This window comes from Chiloscyllium plagiosum, chromosome 1 (genome assembly GCF_004010195.1).
Source record: "Chiloscyllium plagiosum isolate BGI_BamShark_2017 chromosome 1, ASM401019v2, whole genome shotgun sequence".
Lineage (NCBI taxonomy): Eukaryota > Metazoa > Chordata > Chondrichthyes > Orectolobiformes > Hemiscylliidae > Chiloscyllium > Chiloscyllium plagiosum.
In genome coordinates this window covers 63,819,871-63,838,204 of record NC_057710.1, presented here as the reverse complement: position 1 = coordinate 63,838,204, position 18,334 = coordinate 63,819,871, and the positions used below count along the sequence as shown (strand labels likewise).

Below are 18,334 nucleotides of genomic sequence, written 5' to 3'. Positions count from 1 at the left end.
GCATCGAAAGAGCAGGGAAATTCGCTCCTTGATATCGCTCCTCCCAGACTTGCAGGTCCTGGGCCTCCTCCACTGCCGCTCCCTCACCACCAGACGCCTGGAGGAAGAACGCCTTATCTTCCGCCTCGGAACACTTCAACCCCAGGGCATCAGTGTGGATTTCAACAGTTTCCTCATTTCCCGTTCCCCCACCTCATCCTAGCTTCTAACCTCCAGAAACTCGATCCCCTGACCTGTCCGGACTTGTCCGACCTGCCCAGCTCGTTTTCCACCTATCCACTCCACCCTCTCTTCCCTGACCTATCACCTTCATCTCCTTCCCCACTGACCTATTGTACTCTATGCCACTCTCTCCCCACCCCTACCCTCCTCTAGCTTATCTCTCCACGCTTCAGTCTCTCTGCCTTTATTCCTGATGAAGGGCTTTTGCCCGAAACGTCGATTTTGCCTGTCCTCGGATGCTGCCTGAATTGCTGTGCTCTTCCAGCACCACTGATCCAGAATCCCCTAATACATTGCCCTACTATTATTTTTACACACCTCATTAAATGGTCTATTTATCTGTCCTTCCATTGTCTGCTGAGAGATTGGAGCCTATAATACAGTCCTAGCAGTGTGGCTGCCCCTGTTTAATTCTGAGCTGGAACCACAAAGCCTCATTTGAAGATGTTTCCAAGATGTCATCCCTCCTTACTGCAGGAACTGAGTCCTTAATTAATAATGACACGACCAGTTCATTACACCCTCCCAGTTCTGGCTGAAGTGACCATCTGGACGCTGTTTCCAAGAGGATCTTTTACTCTGATATCATTTATTAAATCTGCCTCAAGACACAAGAGCAGATCCAAAATAGCCTGGGATCCTTGATTGGATCCACAACATGTTGCTGTAGGAAACTGTCTCAAATATACTATATGAATTCTTCCTCAAGGCTTTCTCTGCCAGTCAATCCTAATCTGCATGAAGATTAAAATCATCCATAATTAATGGACTGCCTTTGTTTCACTACCTCATTGATATTCCTGATTTATGTTCTGTTCTGCCATATACTTACTGCTGGGGTCTACACTCGACTCCTACCAGTGTCTTCTTTCCCTTTTTATTTCTTACCTCCACTCATATGAAGTTTAGATCTCTGATTGAAGACCAAATTCTTGCTTTTATTACCTATTACATCCTGTATACCAGCAAAGTGACGGCACTGTCCTTTCATTCCTGTCTATGCTTTCAAATTATCACATACCCCTGAATATTTAGTTCCCAGCTTTGATCTCCTTGTAACCATGCTTCTGTCATGGTGATCAGATCTGACATAGTAACCTGCACTGTAAGTTGGTCTATTTTGTTTTGAACTGGATAATTATCTGAAGAGAAAGTAATTGCAAGGCTACAAGGAAAAGATGGGGAGTGGGACTAGCTGAGTAGTTATTGCACAGATCCAGCATTGACAGGACATGTCAAAATTATGTCTTCTGTAATGTAACCATTCTGTGATTCTCAGAGTTCGAGCTGAATGATGGTGAATAATGGTGGAGTAAATTAATGTCACCAAAGATTTGTGGATATGATGTAGTGCTGATGATCAGTTTTACAAGTTTTGAATTTTATATCATGATGAGCTGAAAGCCATCCTTCATGCCATATATCTTGTCATGCTTCTGTTATCAATGATTTCAATGATAAAGTATAAACATAAGAGAACATGGGACCAAAAATGACAAAAATATTTTCAAGAGTGATTGTCAAAGATCATTAAGATAAAAATGAAAAGATTCGCGTTATCTTTAGCTGTTTGGTTTACGACAATTTTACACTATTGAATGGAAATCAATCTAATGTGAAATTATAATTTTGTTCAGTTATGCATAATGCAATAACACATTGCATTGTAATAAAATGACGTCAAATGAATGTTAAACTTGATGTAATAATTGATAATGTTATTATCCATTTTTGTTGGATTTACATTTTCAGGGCAAAAAGTAATGATTCTTTGCTCTTGGTTGGATTGAAGTCATATTTGTGTATTGACTTGAAATTTATATTGAGATCATGATATCAAAGTACATCATAGAATAGAGCAATGCAACAAATGTAGGAACTCTGAAGGGTATTCTGAAGAAGCAAGAGAATTAATTCAGAAGAATAAAAACGCATGGAGAAAGTTGTTATTGGGCCATATCAGGACAAACCTGAATATTAAGAAACCAGGGTTGAAAGCCTGACACAGTTAACAAATGGTAGGGGAGGGAGTTGATCCCAATGATGTGGTTATTACTCAGTTTTGATAAAAGTCATTTGTAAGAAGACAACAGAAGTGGACAACATGATATTATTAATGATAAATGTCTTGTCGCTGGTTCATTTTTTGTAAATGATGCCAACTTTCCTACTAGGAAGTAAAATTCAGAGATATTGAAATTAGTTTCTAAAATAAATATCTTGATGTGCGAAGCTAGTGAAATGCTTGTTGCGCTAATCTTTAGAGAGTGAGGATACACCTACTGGATGTTGCACCCTGAGTGAGGGAGTGGCAACACGAGAATGAGGTTTAAGAATTATTTGGGTGAGTAACTTTCATGACAGGTGCATCTGATTACTGTTCGTGATCATTGACTTTTATCTCCTTGAACATTTAGTATTGATTGGAAAATAGAGAAAGAATGGGTCATTTTGAGATCTGTGGTAGTGAAATAATAATTGAATAATACATGTTTTCTATAAAAAAGATGTTATTAGAAAGAAACATAGAATTCACCATTAACTATCCTGCCCTATGCTCCTGAGCTGAAATGAATATGAGGGGCTTTCATGTTTAAGTGGGCTAATGTTAAAGTGTAGACAGTGGTATTACAATACACAGGAATGTAATAATAGTGTGTTTTCTTCAGTGGTTATTCTTGATCTTGAATTTGGCATTTGTTTGGTTTAACTATCATTTTAGAATTTGAGAAAATAATTGTGGTTGGTCTTTCAGTTTAGTACATATGGAAATAATGTTGTTGGAAGTGATGTATGTGGAATAGAATTTGATTAAAACCATCTCCCCTTCTTCAAGTGGACAGAAAAGGTCCCACAGTGTCATTTAGTAATCAGCAGGGAGTACTCCTAACCACCATTACTTCATGAAATGGAATTGCTAAAAACAGATTCATAATCCATTCATCTTACTTCATGTTTCTGGGGATTTGATGTGATAAACTTTGGATCTTGTATTTGCTCACATAAATAAAAGTGAGTGCTGCATTTCAGAAGTACTTCATCGGTTATGAAATGCTGTATGACCTCTGCAGATAAGTTAATTCATTTTTTTCAACTGTCTTAATAGGCTAATTTTTGCACAGTGTAATTTCAAGGTGTCTGACCTCCCAGCACCTTGTAGTAATTGCAAGTAGTAAGTGATGTGGGAATAGGGATGGTCTTTAAATTGAAAAATAAAAATTATCCCATTATCTAATGCTGTTGCACTTCAATGGAGGATTCTGATATTGAAATGTAGGGCTGGATTATTTCTAATTTAGTCGTGGGACGTGAGTGTCACTGGCTGGCCAGCTGTTGTCCATCTCTAGTTGTCCTTGAGAAGGTGATGTTGAGCTGCCTTCTTGAACCGCTGCAGTCCATTCATGCTGAGGATAGGCTCTTTGCGTCCCAACATCGCCTTTGGATAGCAAGGGCCTCAGCCTTCTATCTTGCTCAACTTTAATATTTTGGGTGACAGGCCTTTAATTCATATGAGGCAGGACTTTCATCGATTGCCAGGAGGATGGCCCTGTGCTGGACTATCAGATAAGGGCTGCTACAGTCATTTATAGTGTTAAATCATTGCGGTGGCCACTGCTGGTTCTGCTGTAGTCCTGCAAAATGGTGTTCAGTGATTGCCCAGATATTGAGATCTTGCAGAAGCCAGGCTGAGAAGTCCCAGCAACCTGGTAGTAGGCTAAATAAGACATATGTTGTACATTGTAGGAGGGAGGATGGGCACAGAGTGGCAAACTTGTGGGGAGGGAGATCCTCAGATTCACATATTGCGATCAGGAAGGGGGCCTCCCCGGTAACCTATAATTCACTGGATCGCAACCTGTAGGGTTAAACCTACAATTGGGCATAGACTGCTTCTCCTGTCTGTTAAAGTAAAGTGGTAGTGCGATAAACCCCTTCATTGAACATTGATTATCCACTTGTGAGCCTCAGTTGGGTCACTGATTGGGGGCAGTTGGGTGTGGGTAACCCAGCTGATACCTTCTGAACTGCCCAAAATACTTGAGGAGATGGTTAGAGTGTGGGTAGTGAAGGGAATTGGTTGGTGGTGGAATGGTGACTCATGCCTCAGTAGCCAACTGTATGGCTCCCACATGCCTGTTGCCTCAGCCATGGGTGGAGTGGCCCATAAAATGCAGATCATGAGTTTTGAAATATTTACCACAAAGCCAGGATTTGGAAGACCAATTACACTGCACATAAATTGGGTGCTTTCGCAACTGTTTGCAGAAGTCTTGAAAATGTCCAGTCTTCACAGCTTGGCAATCACTTTCGAATCAACTCAGAGATGTGACCGGACATCCTTAGCTGCTTTAACTGTTTTGTTGTTAGTGTTGAATTGTTAGTTTTTGCTGATGCAAAAATGTATCCAACATTTAGAAGACAATGTGTTGACCTTTTAATTTCACTGATTAGCGGTGAGATAGACTTGGCGGCAGAACTCACTGAGTAAAATTAGCATTCTTTTCTGCCACCGGCTCCAAGATCACTTGAAAATTTTCCACATCCCACAGATGTTCAAGGCTCCCTCGACTGATGCTTGAGAATTACATGTCTGTCTTCCCTGACAGGATTTCTATTAAAAATGTAGCAATAAAATTGAACAAATTTGTACTGTTAATGAAGCAAATTGAGTCAGTCAAGTATCGGATAAAAATTTAGCATTGATTGTGTGATATTCATTCACGCTTGAGAATTCTCTCTTTATAGTACCATAAAGCTCACAGAGTACAGTGGAACTTAGTAAATTCACTGAAAAGCATTTGTGCAAAGTCATCCATTTGATGAGCTTAAGATCATCCTTCTCACACCTCCGAAAGGTGGATGACCCAACTGCCACAGAACACAATAATGTGATTCAGATACTGGCCTCTTGCTGAATAGTCTGTATATTAACCACCAACTAATTTTAATTATTAACATTACCTTTGGGCCAATAAAACTTTGAAGGTTCATTATTCATTTCTGTTTTTGACTTTGAAATTGTGAGCTGGGCTACAGCTAATATTTTCTACCGTCATTCCACCAAAATCAGATCTTTTATGACAGAACAATAATGAAAACAATGATGTGTGATTGTCACAAAACAACTGAACCTGTTTTCATTTCTATTAATACATGTTCAGAAGTTTCGGAAAATGTGGCTGGCTAAATAAACAATTCCTCATTGACGATTTGCAGTTAATTATAATTGGAGATAGATGAATTTCTATTCCTAAATGTGAATATTATTGTTGTATTCCGAAATGTAAAATTTATTTACAAAATGAAGGCTAGGTCACTGGGCACAGGTTGAGCAATTGTTGCTCAACAGACTTATTGAATTAATTATTGTTCTACTTTTTCCTTTGGGTTCAACATTTGCAATGCCAACCTGCAGTTCTGATTGTTGACAGTGTGATACCATTTGGTACAGTATCAGTTCAATCATAGCTATACCACATCTGTAATCTGAAAGCACAGAATGTCTTATTTGATACTCATAAGAATATCAGTGACAAGATTTACCATTGAAACTATATATTAAAGCTGATTTTTTTTCCTGTTGTCTTTTCAGATTTTTCATATGACATATGATTTTGCCAGTGCAGTGGTGAGAATATTTAATCTCATTGGAATGATGCTTCTATTATGCCATTGGGACGGTTGTCTCCAGTTTCTAGTTCCATTACTTCAGGACTTTCCCCCTGATTGTTGGGTGTCCCTAAATGGTATGGTTGTAAGTATTGTTATTTTTCTTATGTCCATTCCTGAAGTTTTCTTGATAAATGATCCTGGGCCAAGAGACAAGCCTATCTTAACTTATTGTTTGTGCATATATGCATTGAGATCATCCTGTGCAATATTTCAAGGCCTGACCATAAATATATACTCAGTAACAGTCCTGGAGGAAGAAACAAAAACTGTTGAAGACAGAGAGATTGCATCTGCACAAGATTTGGGGCTAATATTATCTCGTGGAGGTTACTGAGTGCAGGATGGGTTTTAAACTGAATTTAATTGCGGGCAGGTCACCAGGACACAACAGCAGGCAGCTAAAATGCATTGAAAATCAGGAGGAAAGAGTAGGAACAGAATAAAGACAAGGGTAGGAAGAACAAAAATTCACTAAACGAAAGAGGTTAAGGTGTGTTAGTGTGAGGTTTATTACAAAATAAAATGTGATAAGCAGGAAGTACAAGTTGCTGTGTGGGTGTTTTGGTGTAGCTGCTATAACTGAAATCTGACTTAAAGAGTAGGAACCTAACACTTTTCACAAATATATTTGGGGTTGATAGGGAAGGAAAAAAGATGGAAATTGAGGTCGAAGTCCGTGATAGCAATCATACTCGAAGATAATAAATGCATTTCTATTGATTGTTGATAGACTGGAGGTTTCACCATCTGTTTGCTTGAACCTAAGGAACTGAAAATGATGCTTTTACATTGCCTACACTTGCTATATACTAGTCCGATAAAACTACCAACTAAGATTTACAAAACAACTCTTCTTATCCCAAAACCAGGCAGTTGTAGGTTTGTGTCTTTGGGCCTTCCCATGTCTTCTTTTCTCCTTGAGGAATTTCTGCATCCCCAGTTACTGATGAAAAGGTACTTTTAAGAGAGTTTTTTTTCAAGCAGTCTGTTACATGCTAGGACTTGGCAGTTCTCCTCTCAACTGTTCAATTTATCCCCAGTCTTATACTCCAGAGCATTGGATGGTGTCATTGGCTTTAAGATTGTCAACATACTCAATTCAAACTTGATTGGAAATTGGTATCTTTTCGGGGTATATTTTAAACTGATTGGCCGAATTCGAATTTGTGTTTTTATCTCCAGACAACGAACTAATCGAGTTGTTCGACCCACTGTTACATTGTTGTCTTATTGAGAACACTTGGTGCTGTGTCCGGTAGTTCTGCTGCTTTGAACTCTATTAAAGGTACACCCACATCTTCATAACAACGGCATGAAAGAAGTTAGAAGCAAAGTTGGAGAAAGATATAACAAAGAAGATAGGACAGAGAGGAGATTTAGGGAAAGTTTATCCTGGTGGGTGAGTGGAAGGTAGGGAATTGGCAAAGAGGATGGTCAGCTGGTTTCAGTGTTGGTGAGCTGTTGCAATTGTTATGGAAGGTGAGGTGAGAGGAGACAAGGGAAGTAAATTAAGAAGATCACTTGCAATAGATGAAAGAAGATAGGGGTTACCTTCACACTCCAAGATGATTCTTCAAGAGTGAGCTAGACAAATGGAGCAGTGAATGGCTGAGCAATTTGTCTGCCCTATCTGTCTCAGTCTGTATTCCTTGGATTGGGGGCAGATGTTCACAGGTAAAGGGACGGTTGGAAAATAGGAAAGGGACGGCTGGAAAATGGAAAGCCTTCAGAAATGAGATAATGAGAATCCAGAGAAAGTATATTCCTGTTAGGGTGAAAGGAAAGGCTGGTAGGTATAGGGAATGCTGGATGACTAAAGAAATTGAGGGTTTGGTTAAGAAAAAGAAGGAAGCATATGTAAGGTATAGACAGGATAGATCACATGAATCTTTAGAAGAGTATAAAGGCAGTAGGAGCAAACTTAAGAGGGAAATCAGGAGGGCAAAAAGGGGACGAGATAGCCTTGGCAAATAGAATTAAGGAGAATCCAAAGGGTTTTGACAAATACGTTAAGGACAAAAGGGTAACTAGGGAGAAAATAGGGCCCCCTCAAAGATCAGCAAGGCGGCCTTTGTGTGAAGCCGCAGAAAATGGGGGAGGTACTAAATGAGTATTTTGCATCAGTATTTACTGTGGAAAAGGATATGGAAGATATAGGCTGTAGGGAAATATATGGTGACACCTTGCAAAATGTCCAAATTACAGAGGAGGAAGTGTTCGATGTCTTGAAATGCATAAAAGTGGATAAATCCCCAGGACCTGATCAGGTGTACCCTAGAACTCTGTGGGAAGCTAGAGAAGTGATTGCTGGGCCACTTGCTGAGATATTTGTATCATCGATAGTCACAGGTGAGGTGCCAGAAGACTGGAGGTTGGCTAACGTGGTGCCACTGTTTAAGAAGGGTGGTAAGGACAAGCCAGGGAACTATAGACCAGTGAGCCTGACCTCGGTGGTAGATAAGTTGCTGGAGGGAATCCTGAGGGACAGGATGTACATGTATTTGGAAAGGCAAAGACTGATTAGGGATAGTCAACATGGCTTTGTGTGTGGGAAATCATGTCTCACAAATTTGATTGAGAATTTTGAAGAAATAACAAAGAGGATTGATGAAGGCAGAGCAGTAGATGTGATCTATATGAACTTCAGTAAGGCATTCGACAAGGTTTCCCATGGGAGACTGATTAGCAAGGTTAGATCTCATGGAATACAGGGAGAACCAGCCATTTGGATACAGAACTGGCTCAAAGGTAGAATACAGAGGGTGGTGGTGGAGGGTTGTTTTTCAGACTGGAGGCCTGTGACCAGTGGAGTGCCACAAGGATCGGTGCTGGGTCCTCTACTTTTTGTCATTTACAAAATGATTTGGATATGAGCATAAGAGGTACAGTTAGTAAGTTTGCAGATAACAACAAAGTTGGAGGTGTAGTGGACAGCGAAGAGGGTTACCTCAGATTACAACAGGATCTTGGCCAGATGGACCGATGGGCTGAGAAGTGGCAGATGGAGTTTAATTCAGATAAATGTGAGGTGCTGCATTTTGGGAAAGCAAATCTTAGCAGGACTTATACACTTAATGGTAAGGTCCTAAGGAGTGTTGCCAAACAAAGAGACCTTGGAGTGCAGGTTTATAGCTCCTTGAAAGTGGAGTCGCAGGTAGATAGGATAGTGAAGAAGGCGTTTGGTATGCTTTCCTTTATTGGTCAGAGTATTGAGTACAGGAGTTGGGAGGTCATGTTGCAGCTGTACACAACATTGGTTAGGCCACTGATGGAATATTGTGTGCAATTCTGGTCTCCTTCCTATCGGAAAGATGTTGTGAAACTTGAAAGAGTTCAGAAAAGATTTACAAGGATGTTGGCAGGATTGGAGGATTTGAGGTACAGGGAGAGGCTGAACAGGCTGAGGCTGTTTTCCCTGGAGCGTCGGAGGCTGAGGGGTGACCTTATAGAGGTTTACAAAATTATGAGGGGCATGGATAGGGTAAATAGACAAAGTCTTTTCCCTGGGGTCGGGGAGTCCAGAACTAGAGGGCATAGGTTTAGGGTGAGAGGAGAAAGATATAGAAGAGACCTAAGGGGCAATTTTTTCAAACGTGTATAGAATGAGCCGCTAGAGGAAGTGGTGGAGGCTGGTACAATTGCAACAATTAAGAGGCATTTGGATGGGTATATGAATAGGAAGGGTTTGGAGAGATATGGGCAGGGTGCTGGCAGGTGGGACTAGATTGGGTTGGGATATCTGGTCAGCATGGATGGGTTGGACCGAAGGATCTGTTTCCATGCTGTACATCACTATGACTTAAAGATTGGAACTGTGGGCTGTGCTATGGACAGGGTGTTGTAGCTGTAATCATCATTGCCAGGTCTGCATGGGACACTGACAGGGGTTAGCTAAGTTGGAGTGATGAATGGAGACATTTTGAGCTTAATTCCCATTTCATGTCCCCTTTCTCTGATTTCCCTTTTATGATCCATCCATATTTCCTGCTACCCAAGCGTTGAAGAGCACCTTTCTCTCTATCAGTAAGGTCCTGAATGGCCAAAGTGAACCTTTGTCTATCTTATTAAAACTGGCAGACTGACCTTACTGGTCAGGGCCTGAATACACCCAGTTGCTTGCTCCATCTGATGTTGTGTGCAGTGGTCACTCTTTCCCTGAAGATGGACGTTAATATAAAGCCCTGAGACATCACAGCAGTCATGATGGAGTAAAACTCCTCCAGTCTCTCTCTCCAGTCAGTCAGAGTTTGTCTAGCTAAGCTGGCAGAGACTCACATGATCTGCTGCTGCTGTGAAAATTTTTTTCAATTATCTTGTGGTCTCAGCATCTACGTCCAGCTGAACAGAGCTTGGAATGACATCTGCTTTCCAAAGAGGGCTCTCGGCCACTGTCTGTCTCCAGAACCAACTACTGTGCAATTGTGACTTGTGGCTCACTATGTGGCAGCTGATCTACCTGCCTTGAAGACCCCCTGGGTTATGTGGACCTGGCATTAATGCAGTCTTTTCATGGGATGTGGATGTCACTGGTTAGGTCAGCATTCACTGCCTTGAGTGGCTTGTTGGGTCATTTCAAACAGTAATTAAATGCCATCCACATTGCTGTCATTCTGATGTCATACATAGGTCAGACCAACTCAGGATGGCAGATTGGCTTCTCTAAATGACATCAGTGAATTAACTGGGCATTTATAACAATCAATGGTAGCTTCATGATCACCATTATTAAGAGAAAATTTATAGAAAGTTGAATTTATATTCCACATGGTGCTGTGGCAGTACTTGAACTTTTTCCCCCAGAGACCGTTGGGTTACTAGTCCAGTAACATTATGGCTATACTACACAGTCTCCCCACAATTAATTCTACTCAAGAGTATCATTCTGTTATCAAGGTTTTGGGTAATATAATGCAGTATGACAACCTTGCAGTTTTAAAACTTAATTTCCTTTCCTTTCTCACTCTAAAATATATCGGAATTGATGGACTGTTTACCTCCAGTGGGGGGGGGGCACTGATTTCTATAAAACATGAAGTGGCTGGAAGTCCAGCCTGTTAAAAATAAAGATAAATCAGAGCTTTGACAGCAAAATGATCTAATTTACAAACTGACACAGAAATAATGGAGACTCAAGCAGGACCATTTTCAAAATGGGTGTGTGGTGATGAGGGAGATGACAACCTGGAAAGGATATTAGAATCCTGTGCAAGCTGACAAATCAGAGATAGTTTTATCTTGTGTTTTCCTTCTTTTGATTTTAACTTTACCCTCCCATCTCTAACCAGAGAGACAAGCAGATTGTTTTCCCTCTCATAATGAAACCCTTTGTGCCTTTTGCTTATTTAACCTGCAAAATTCAGAAAGAGCATGAGGCACTTGACACAATCAGTGCCTCTTAACTTTATGCCAATCATGGTCCCAGTAAATCAATAATACCCTGATTACACTTTAACTGGGACCTGAACGAGGACACCACAATTGCTTTCCGAACTCAAGCAGGTTTGCAGCTGGTCCTAGTAACCTTGGGAGCCTCCTTCTGTTTGCAGAATTCTCCCACAAAGCAATTTCTCAGAATCACAGAATTGTTAATGTGCACAACGAGACTATTTGGCCTGTGGTGTCTGCAGCAGTTCTCCGAATGAGCAATTCAGTGCTATTCCTTTGCCTTCTCATTCTTAACCCTGCACATTGTTTCTTTTCAAATAAATGTTGAATTACCTTTTGAATGCTTCAATTGAGCCAGTCTCTACCATATTCGTAGGCAATGCCTTCCAGACCCTAATCACTCGCTGTGCAAAAAGATGTGTTTTTCTCAAATTGATTCGTGCTCTCCCCTGCCCAGATCTTTCCCCAACAATTTCTTGTGACCTTCCCAAATGTCCTTCCCTGCCATTTGTGTGCAATACCAGGAAAGGTCTGGTCAATCAATTATACCCTCCCACAGCCTCTCTTTTTTAAATTATATCAAGAAGTGCTCTTTCATGCAGCTAAATGATTTTTTTTCCCATTACCAAATCATCTATAGTTTTTTTTCATCTATTAAACACCACCAGTAAATCACCCGTGTTTTCCAACTAATCACCCATGATTAGTTTGCATGCAAAGGGTGGTGCAGATTACTGCCGACAACCTGAACCCACTTTCCCTCCATTTAAGATGAAAGTGGGGGCTTTTAACTGGAAATTTAAAATGAAGACTGGAGATTAGAATTGCAGGCGCTTCCTATTAGTACTGATATCTCAGAAATTGATAAACTCCCTGAAACCATTTGCCGCCAAAACTCAATCTGAGTTACAATCCACCAATTCATAGTGTTGTAGAGTTCAACTAAACTGACAAGGTCAGGCAGCATCAATGTAAGAGAGCGGAAGATGAGGCACTCTTCCTCCAACCGTCGTGTTGCCATGGTCTGGCGATGGAGGAGTCCAAGGACCTGCATGTCCTTGGTGAAGTGGGAGGGGGAGTTGAAGTGTTGAGCCATGGGGTGGTAGGGTTGGTTGATCCGGGTGTCCCAGAGGTGTTCTCTGAAACATTCCGCAAGTAGGCCGCCTCTGGGACACCCGGACCAACCAACCCAACCACCCCGTGGCTCAACACTTCAATTCCCCCCCCACTCCACCAAGGACATGCAGGTCTTTGGACTCCTCCATCGCCAGACCATAGCAACACGACGGCTGGAGGAAGAGCGCCTCATCTTCCGCCTAGGAACCCTCCAACCACAAGGGATGAACTCAGATTTCTCCAGTTTCCTCATTTCCCCTCCCCCCACCTTGTCTCAGTCAAATCCCTCAAACTCAGCACCGCCTTCTTAACCTGCAATCTTCTTCCTGACCTCTCCGCCCCCACCCCCACTCCGGCCTATCAGCCTCACCTTGACCTCTTTCCACCTATCGCATTTCCAACGTCCCTCCCCCAAGTCCCTCCTCCCTACCTTTTATCTTAGCCTGCTGGACACATTCCTGAAGGAGGGCTCATGCCCAAAACATCGATTCTCATGGTCCTTGGATGCTCCCTGACCTGCTGCGCTTTTCCAGCAACACATTATCAGCTCACCAGTGGGGTTCTATCCTGGTGGCGATTGGACGGGCGGGGCTCAAGGGCAGAGGAGCGGGAAGTGGAAGAGATGCAGTGGAGAGCATCGTCGACCACGTCTGGGGGAAATTGCGGTCTTTGAAGAAGAAGGCCATCTGGGTTGTTCGGTATTGGAACTGGTCCTCCTGGGAGCACATGCGGCGGAGACGAAGGAATTGGGAATGTGGAATGGCATTTTTACAGGGGGCAGGGTGGGAGGAGGTGTAGACTAGGTAGCTGTGGGAGTCGGTCGGTTTATAGTAAATGTCCGTGTTGATTCGGTCGCCCGAGATCTTCCGCCTAGGAACCCTCCAACCACAAGGGATGAACTCAGATTTCTCCAGTTTCCTGATTTCCGCTCCCCCCACCTTGTCTCAGTCCTAACCCTCGAACTCAGCACCACCTTCCTAACCTGCAATCTTCTTTATGACCTCTCCGCCTCCACCCCCACTCCGGCCTATCACCCTCACCTTATTACCCTCACCTTAACCTCCTTCCACCTATCGCATTTCCAACACCCCTCCCCCAGGTCCCTCCTCCCTACCTTTTATCTTAGCCTGCTTGGCACACTTTCCTCATTCCTGAAGAAGGGCTTATGCCCGAAACGTCGATTCTCCTGTTCCTTGGATGCTGCCTGACCTGCTGCGCTTTTCCAGAAACACATTTTCAGGCAGCATCAATGCTGACTTTTTGTCAGATCCTGAGGTGTTAATTATGTTCCTTTCCTCACAGTTACTGTCAGAACTATAACGAATGTTCAGCGTTTTCTGTTTGTATTTTAGATGGCCAACATATCTTTGTTTTCCAATTTAAAATATTCCTGATTGATTGCAGTCATCTATTTTTGCTTTTGAGGAGTCAGATAAATAACAAAAAAACATAAGAACGAGGAGCAAGTGTAGGCCATCTGGCCCATTGAGCCTGCTCCACCATTTAATAAGATCATGGCTGGTCTTTTTGTGGACTTAGCTTCACTTACCTGCCTACTCACCATAACCATTAATCCCCTTACTGTTCAAAAATATATCTATATCTTTGTCTCAAAAACACTCAATGAGGTAGCTTCAACAGCCTCACTGGGCAGGAAATTCCACTGATTCACAACCCTTTGGATGAAGAATTTCATCCTCAACTGGGTCCTAAATCTGCTCCCCCTTATTTTGAGGCTAAGCCCCCTAGTTCTAGTTCCACATCCAGTGGAAGCAACCTCCCTGCTTCTATCTTGTCTATTCCCTTCATAATTTTACATGTTTCTGTAAGATCCCCCCTCATTCTTCTAAGTTCTAATGTACATAGTCCCAATCTACTCAACCTCCTCATAAGACAACCCTCTCAATTCTGCAATCGAACTTGTGAACTTCCTTTGCACTGCCTCCAGTGTCAGTACATCCTTTCTCAAGTAAGGAGACCAAAACTGTCCACAGTACTAAATAAATGTTGAGAAAATCAATCTGTTGAAAATTTTACAACCTCTCCCCAATAATTCAGTATTGGTTTTCTCTCAGAAAATTGTTTTTATTTCAATTGAGCAATGTAAGCAATACAATAAATTGGGAATATAACACTAATAAAATTCAACAGCTAATTGACCTAGTTAACTTTGAGTAAGACCAGTGGACAGCAGACTGCAAAAGCACAAATTTGAATTCTTGTATTATGCAAATGTTTTCAGATTTTAACATTAATCAGTTGTGAAAGCAGCAGATTGACAAACAAAATGGTTAGCACTTTAGTACTGCTGCAACTTCTCACTCATTTCCGTAGAATGCAGAATGGTAATGTGCCAACACTTCATTTCAGTGATGTCAATTTCTGGCATAATGTTTTGGATCTTGAGAATGAAATAAACATTACTTGCAGATTTTAAGAAAGTGACAAAAAAAATCACATAAAATGCTAGTTAACAAAATTGAAGCTCCTGTAATTTACCAGCTTAGATTTGTTTTTTAAAAAAGGCATAAGGCCCAGAAGTTTTGGAGAATGGTTATTTTTCAGACTGGAGAATGTTAATCATTGGTGTTTCCCGAGGTTCAGTGGAAGGACCAATATGTGTGTATATGTAAATCACTTGGTTGTTTAAATACAGTGTTAAATTTTAAAGTTTGCCAATAATATCAAACTTAGAGGTATGGCATATAGTAAAGATGACAATAATTGACTGCAACAGGATGTAGATCAGCAAGCAGTATGAACAAGGTGAAAGTAAGTACTGCAGATGCTGGAGATCAGAGTCAAGTTTAGAGTGGTGCTGGAAAAGCACAGCAGGTCAGGCAGCATCTGAGGAGCAGGAAAATCGACAGTTCAGGCAAAAATCCTTCATCAGGAATGAGGGTGGGAGCCTTGGGGGTGGAGAGATAAATGGGAGGCAGGTGGGGCTGGGGAGGAAAGTAGCTGAGAGTGCAATAGGTGAATGGAGACGGGGGTAAAGGTGATAGGTCAGAGGAGGGTGAAGCAGATAGGTGGAAAGGAAGATTGACAGATGGGACAGGTCATGAGGATGGTGCTGAGCTGGAGGTTGGAACTAGGGTAAAGTAGGGGGAGGGGAAATTAGAAAACTGGTGAAGTCCACATTGATGCCATGGGGTTGAAGGGTCCCAAGGCCGAAGATGAGGCGTTCTTTCTGCAGGCGTCAGGTGTTAAGTGAGTGGTGATGGAGGAGGCCCAAGACCTGCATATCCTTGGCAGAGTGGGAGGGGGAGTTGAAATATTCAGCCATGGGCAGTGGGGTTGATTAGGACAGTGGTGCGGGTATCCCGGAGATGTTCTCTGACGCGCTCTGTGAGTAGGTGTCTAGTCTCCCCAGTGTAAAGGAGCGATGGATACAATAAATGACACGTGTGGAAGTGCAAGTGAAACTTTAATGGATGTGCAAGGCTCCTTTGGGGGCTTGGACAGAGGTGAGGGGGGAGGTGTGGGCGCAGGTTTTACAATCCCTGAGGTGGCAAAGGAAGGTGCCAGGAGGGGAGAATGGGTAGTTAGGAAGTGTGGACCTGACCAGGTAGTCACAGAGGGGACGGTCTTTACGGAGAGTGGATAGGGGCGGGGAGTGAAATATATCTCTGGTGTGGTGGTGGGGGGGTGGGGTTCTGTCCTTGTTGCGGTTGGAAGGGTGGGGTTCGAGGGAGGAGGTGTGAGAAGTGGATGAGATGAGCTGGAGGGCATCATCAACCACGTGGGAGGGGAAATTGTGGTCTTTAAAGAAGGAGGGCATCTGCTGTGTTCTATGGTGCAGTATGAACAGATGAGTGTTAGATATAACATAAGAGTTTTATAGTGATAGATGTGGAGATGTCGAATGATTTGAAAAGAAATTGGTTGGAAACCTGAATGAAATAAACTTGTAAGGCTATTGGGATCTATTGGAGTCAATGGGATTGACTGGATTGTTCTACAGAGAGCTGACATGGGTTCAGTGATGTCCTTCAGTGCTGCTTCGCATTTGTAACACTTTGAGATTTGGAGATTTGTGTCTCTTTGTCTTTGAGAACCTTTGGTGCTCTGGGTATTACTGATCCCTCAATTAACTGAATTAAAACCAAATTATCTGGCCATTGTCACCTTATAATTTGTGGAAGCTTGTGATGCACAAATTGGATGCCACTTTATCAAACTATTTTTGATCATTTTCTTAGATATGAGTGTCACTGGCAAGAGCACAGCAGGTCAGGCAGCATCTAAGGAGCAGGAGAATCGACGTTTCTGGCATAAGCCCTTCTTCAGGAAGAAGGGCTTATGCCCGAAACATCGATTCTCCTGCTCTTTGGATGCTGCCTGACCTGCTGTGCTTTTCCAGCAACACATTTTTCAGCTCTGATCTCCAGCATCTGCAGTCCTCACTTTCTCCTCCCTGTCATTGGCAAGGCCAGCATTTGTTGCTTATCCGAAGTGGTCTTTGAGCAGGTGGTGTGAACCCTCTTGAATTGCTGCTCATCATCTACTGTCAGGAAGGACCTTCTTGGACTGTGACCTGGCAACAATAAAGGAATGACTGTGTGGTTCCTAGTCATGATGGCTTGGAGGGGAACTTGCAGTCTGCGGTGTTACTATGTGTTTGCTTTCTTTGTGCTTTGTAAAAGAAAGGTTGTGATAAACCTTTATAAAACACTAGTACAACCCCAGCAGGTGGAACTGGGATTAAAGTAGATAGGTGCTTGATGGTCAGTGCAGATATGATGGGCTGAAGGGCCTGTTCCCACATTGTAATGCTTTACAACTCCATGTAGCATTCTGTCTAATTCTAGGCATTACCTGTCAGGAAGGACACATTGACTTTGGTGAAGATGCAAGAGAGATTTACTGGAAAGGTTGCTGTGATGATGGATTACATTTACGTGGATAGACTAGAGAAACTAGGATTTTCTCCTTGGAGCACAGAAGGTGAAGAGGGTATAGATGTTTAAAATCCTGAATGGTTCTGATAGAGTCAATGAAGATAAACTATTTCCAGTGGCTAAAGGTTGATCATGAGATTTAAAATGACTGGAGACAGATCCAGAAGGCCATGAGGAAGAGCATTTTCAAGCAATGAGCAGTTAGGATTTGCAATGGGAATGTGGTGGAAACAGGTTCATTAATCACCTTTAAAAAAGGAATTAGATAAATACTTGAAAGAAAATGAATTGCAGGATAGGAGGAAAGAACCAGAAAGTAGAAAGGAGATTTGATTGGATTTGGCTGTTGAAAAGAGCATCTATCCTGTATTATTTTAAGATTATAATCTATCTTTCTGGATTTGCCTCTTGTATTAACTGACTGTTGAAGTTTGATAAATCGAAGTACTGACTATTCGAGATAAAATAAAATGATGAAAGTACTCATTTAATGCTAACAAGTATTTTATATGATTAATTTATCACAATTATTCTCCACAGATAAATAATAAATGAAACTTGTCATGCTTGTCATGAAGAAAATTGTTTATATCATAGTTGTTCAATTTTACTGAGCATTTGTATTGGAAAGCATGAGACAGGAAGTCTTTTGACAAAGTAATCCTATTCCTTTGAACATTAATGTAAAATCTATCCCACTATGAAACCTTTTGGTTACATTTAGGAAGACTGTATGGATTAATGGAAATAAAATTTAATGAAATTCCATACCAATGAATAGCTTCTTTGTTCCAAACATTCTGTCAAAATTTCATCTGCACTCCCTTTTAAATCCCATTAGCCTGAAATCCATTCCTTTAGAAAGTTGTTTATTGTTTTTTTCCCCTGAAATTAATAAGTTAAGGCCTAAACACCTGATTGTAAATGTAAATGGTACCTGAATTGTTTTAGTGGAATCTCAGCACCAATCTATTGTGCTGCCTGGGACTAGGCTCCTCATTTCTCTCAGGATAACAGAATACCTGTTCACCTATCAC

The 18,334-nt window shown here is 41.7% G+C and overlaps 1 protein-coding gene across 6 annotated transcripts in view; it reads left to right on the top strand.

The window, feature by feature from the left end:
- LOC122549029 (potassium/sodium hyperpolarization-activated cyclic nucleotide-gated channel 1-like) overlaps window positions 1-18,334 on the top strand; it is a 278,409-nt gene that overhangs the window by 98,935 nt on the left and 161,140 nt on the right. For 5 of the 6 annotated variants that reach the window (XM_043688170.1, XM_043688200.1, XM_043688188.1 and 2 more), the window contains exon 3: window positions 5,816-5,977. The exons of the other annotated variant lie outside the window; for it this stretch is intronic. In XM_043688170.1, the coding sequence (XP_043544105.1) occupies window positions 5,816-5,977 (162 nt within the window). The remainder of the gene's footprint in view (window positions 1-5,815; window positions 5,978-18,334) is intronic. 6 annotated transcript variants of the gene reach the window in all.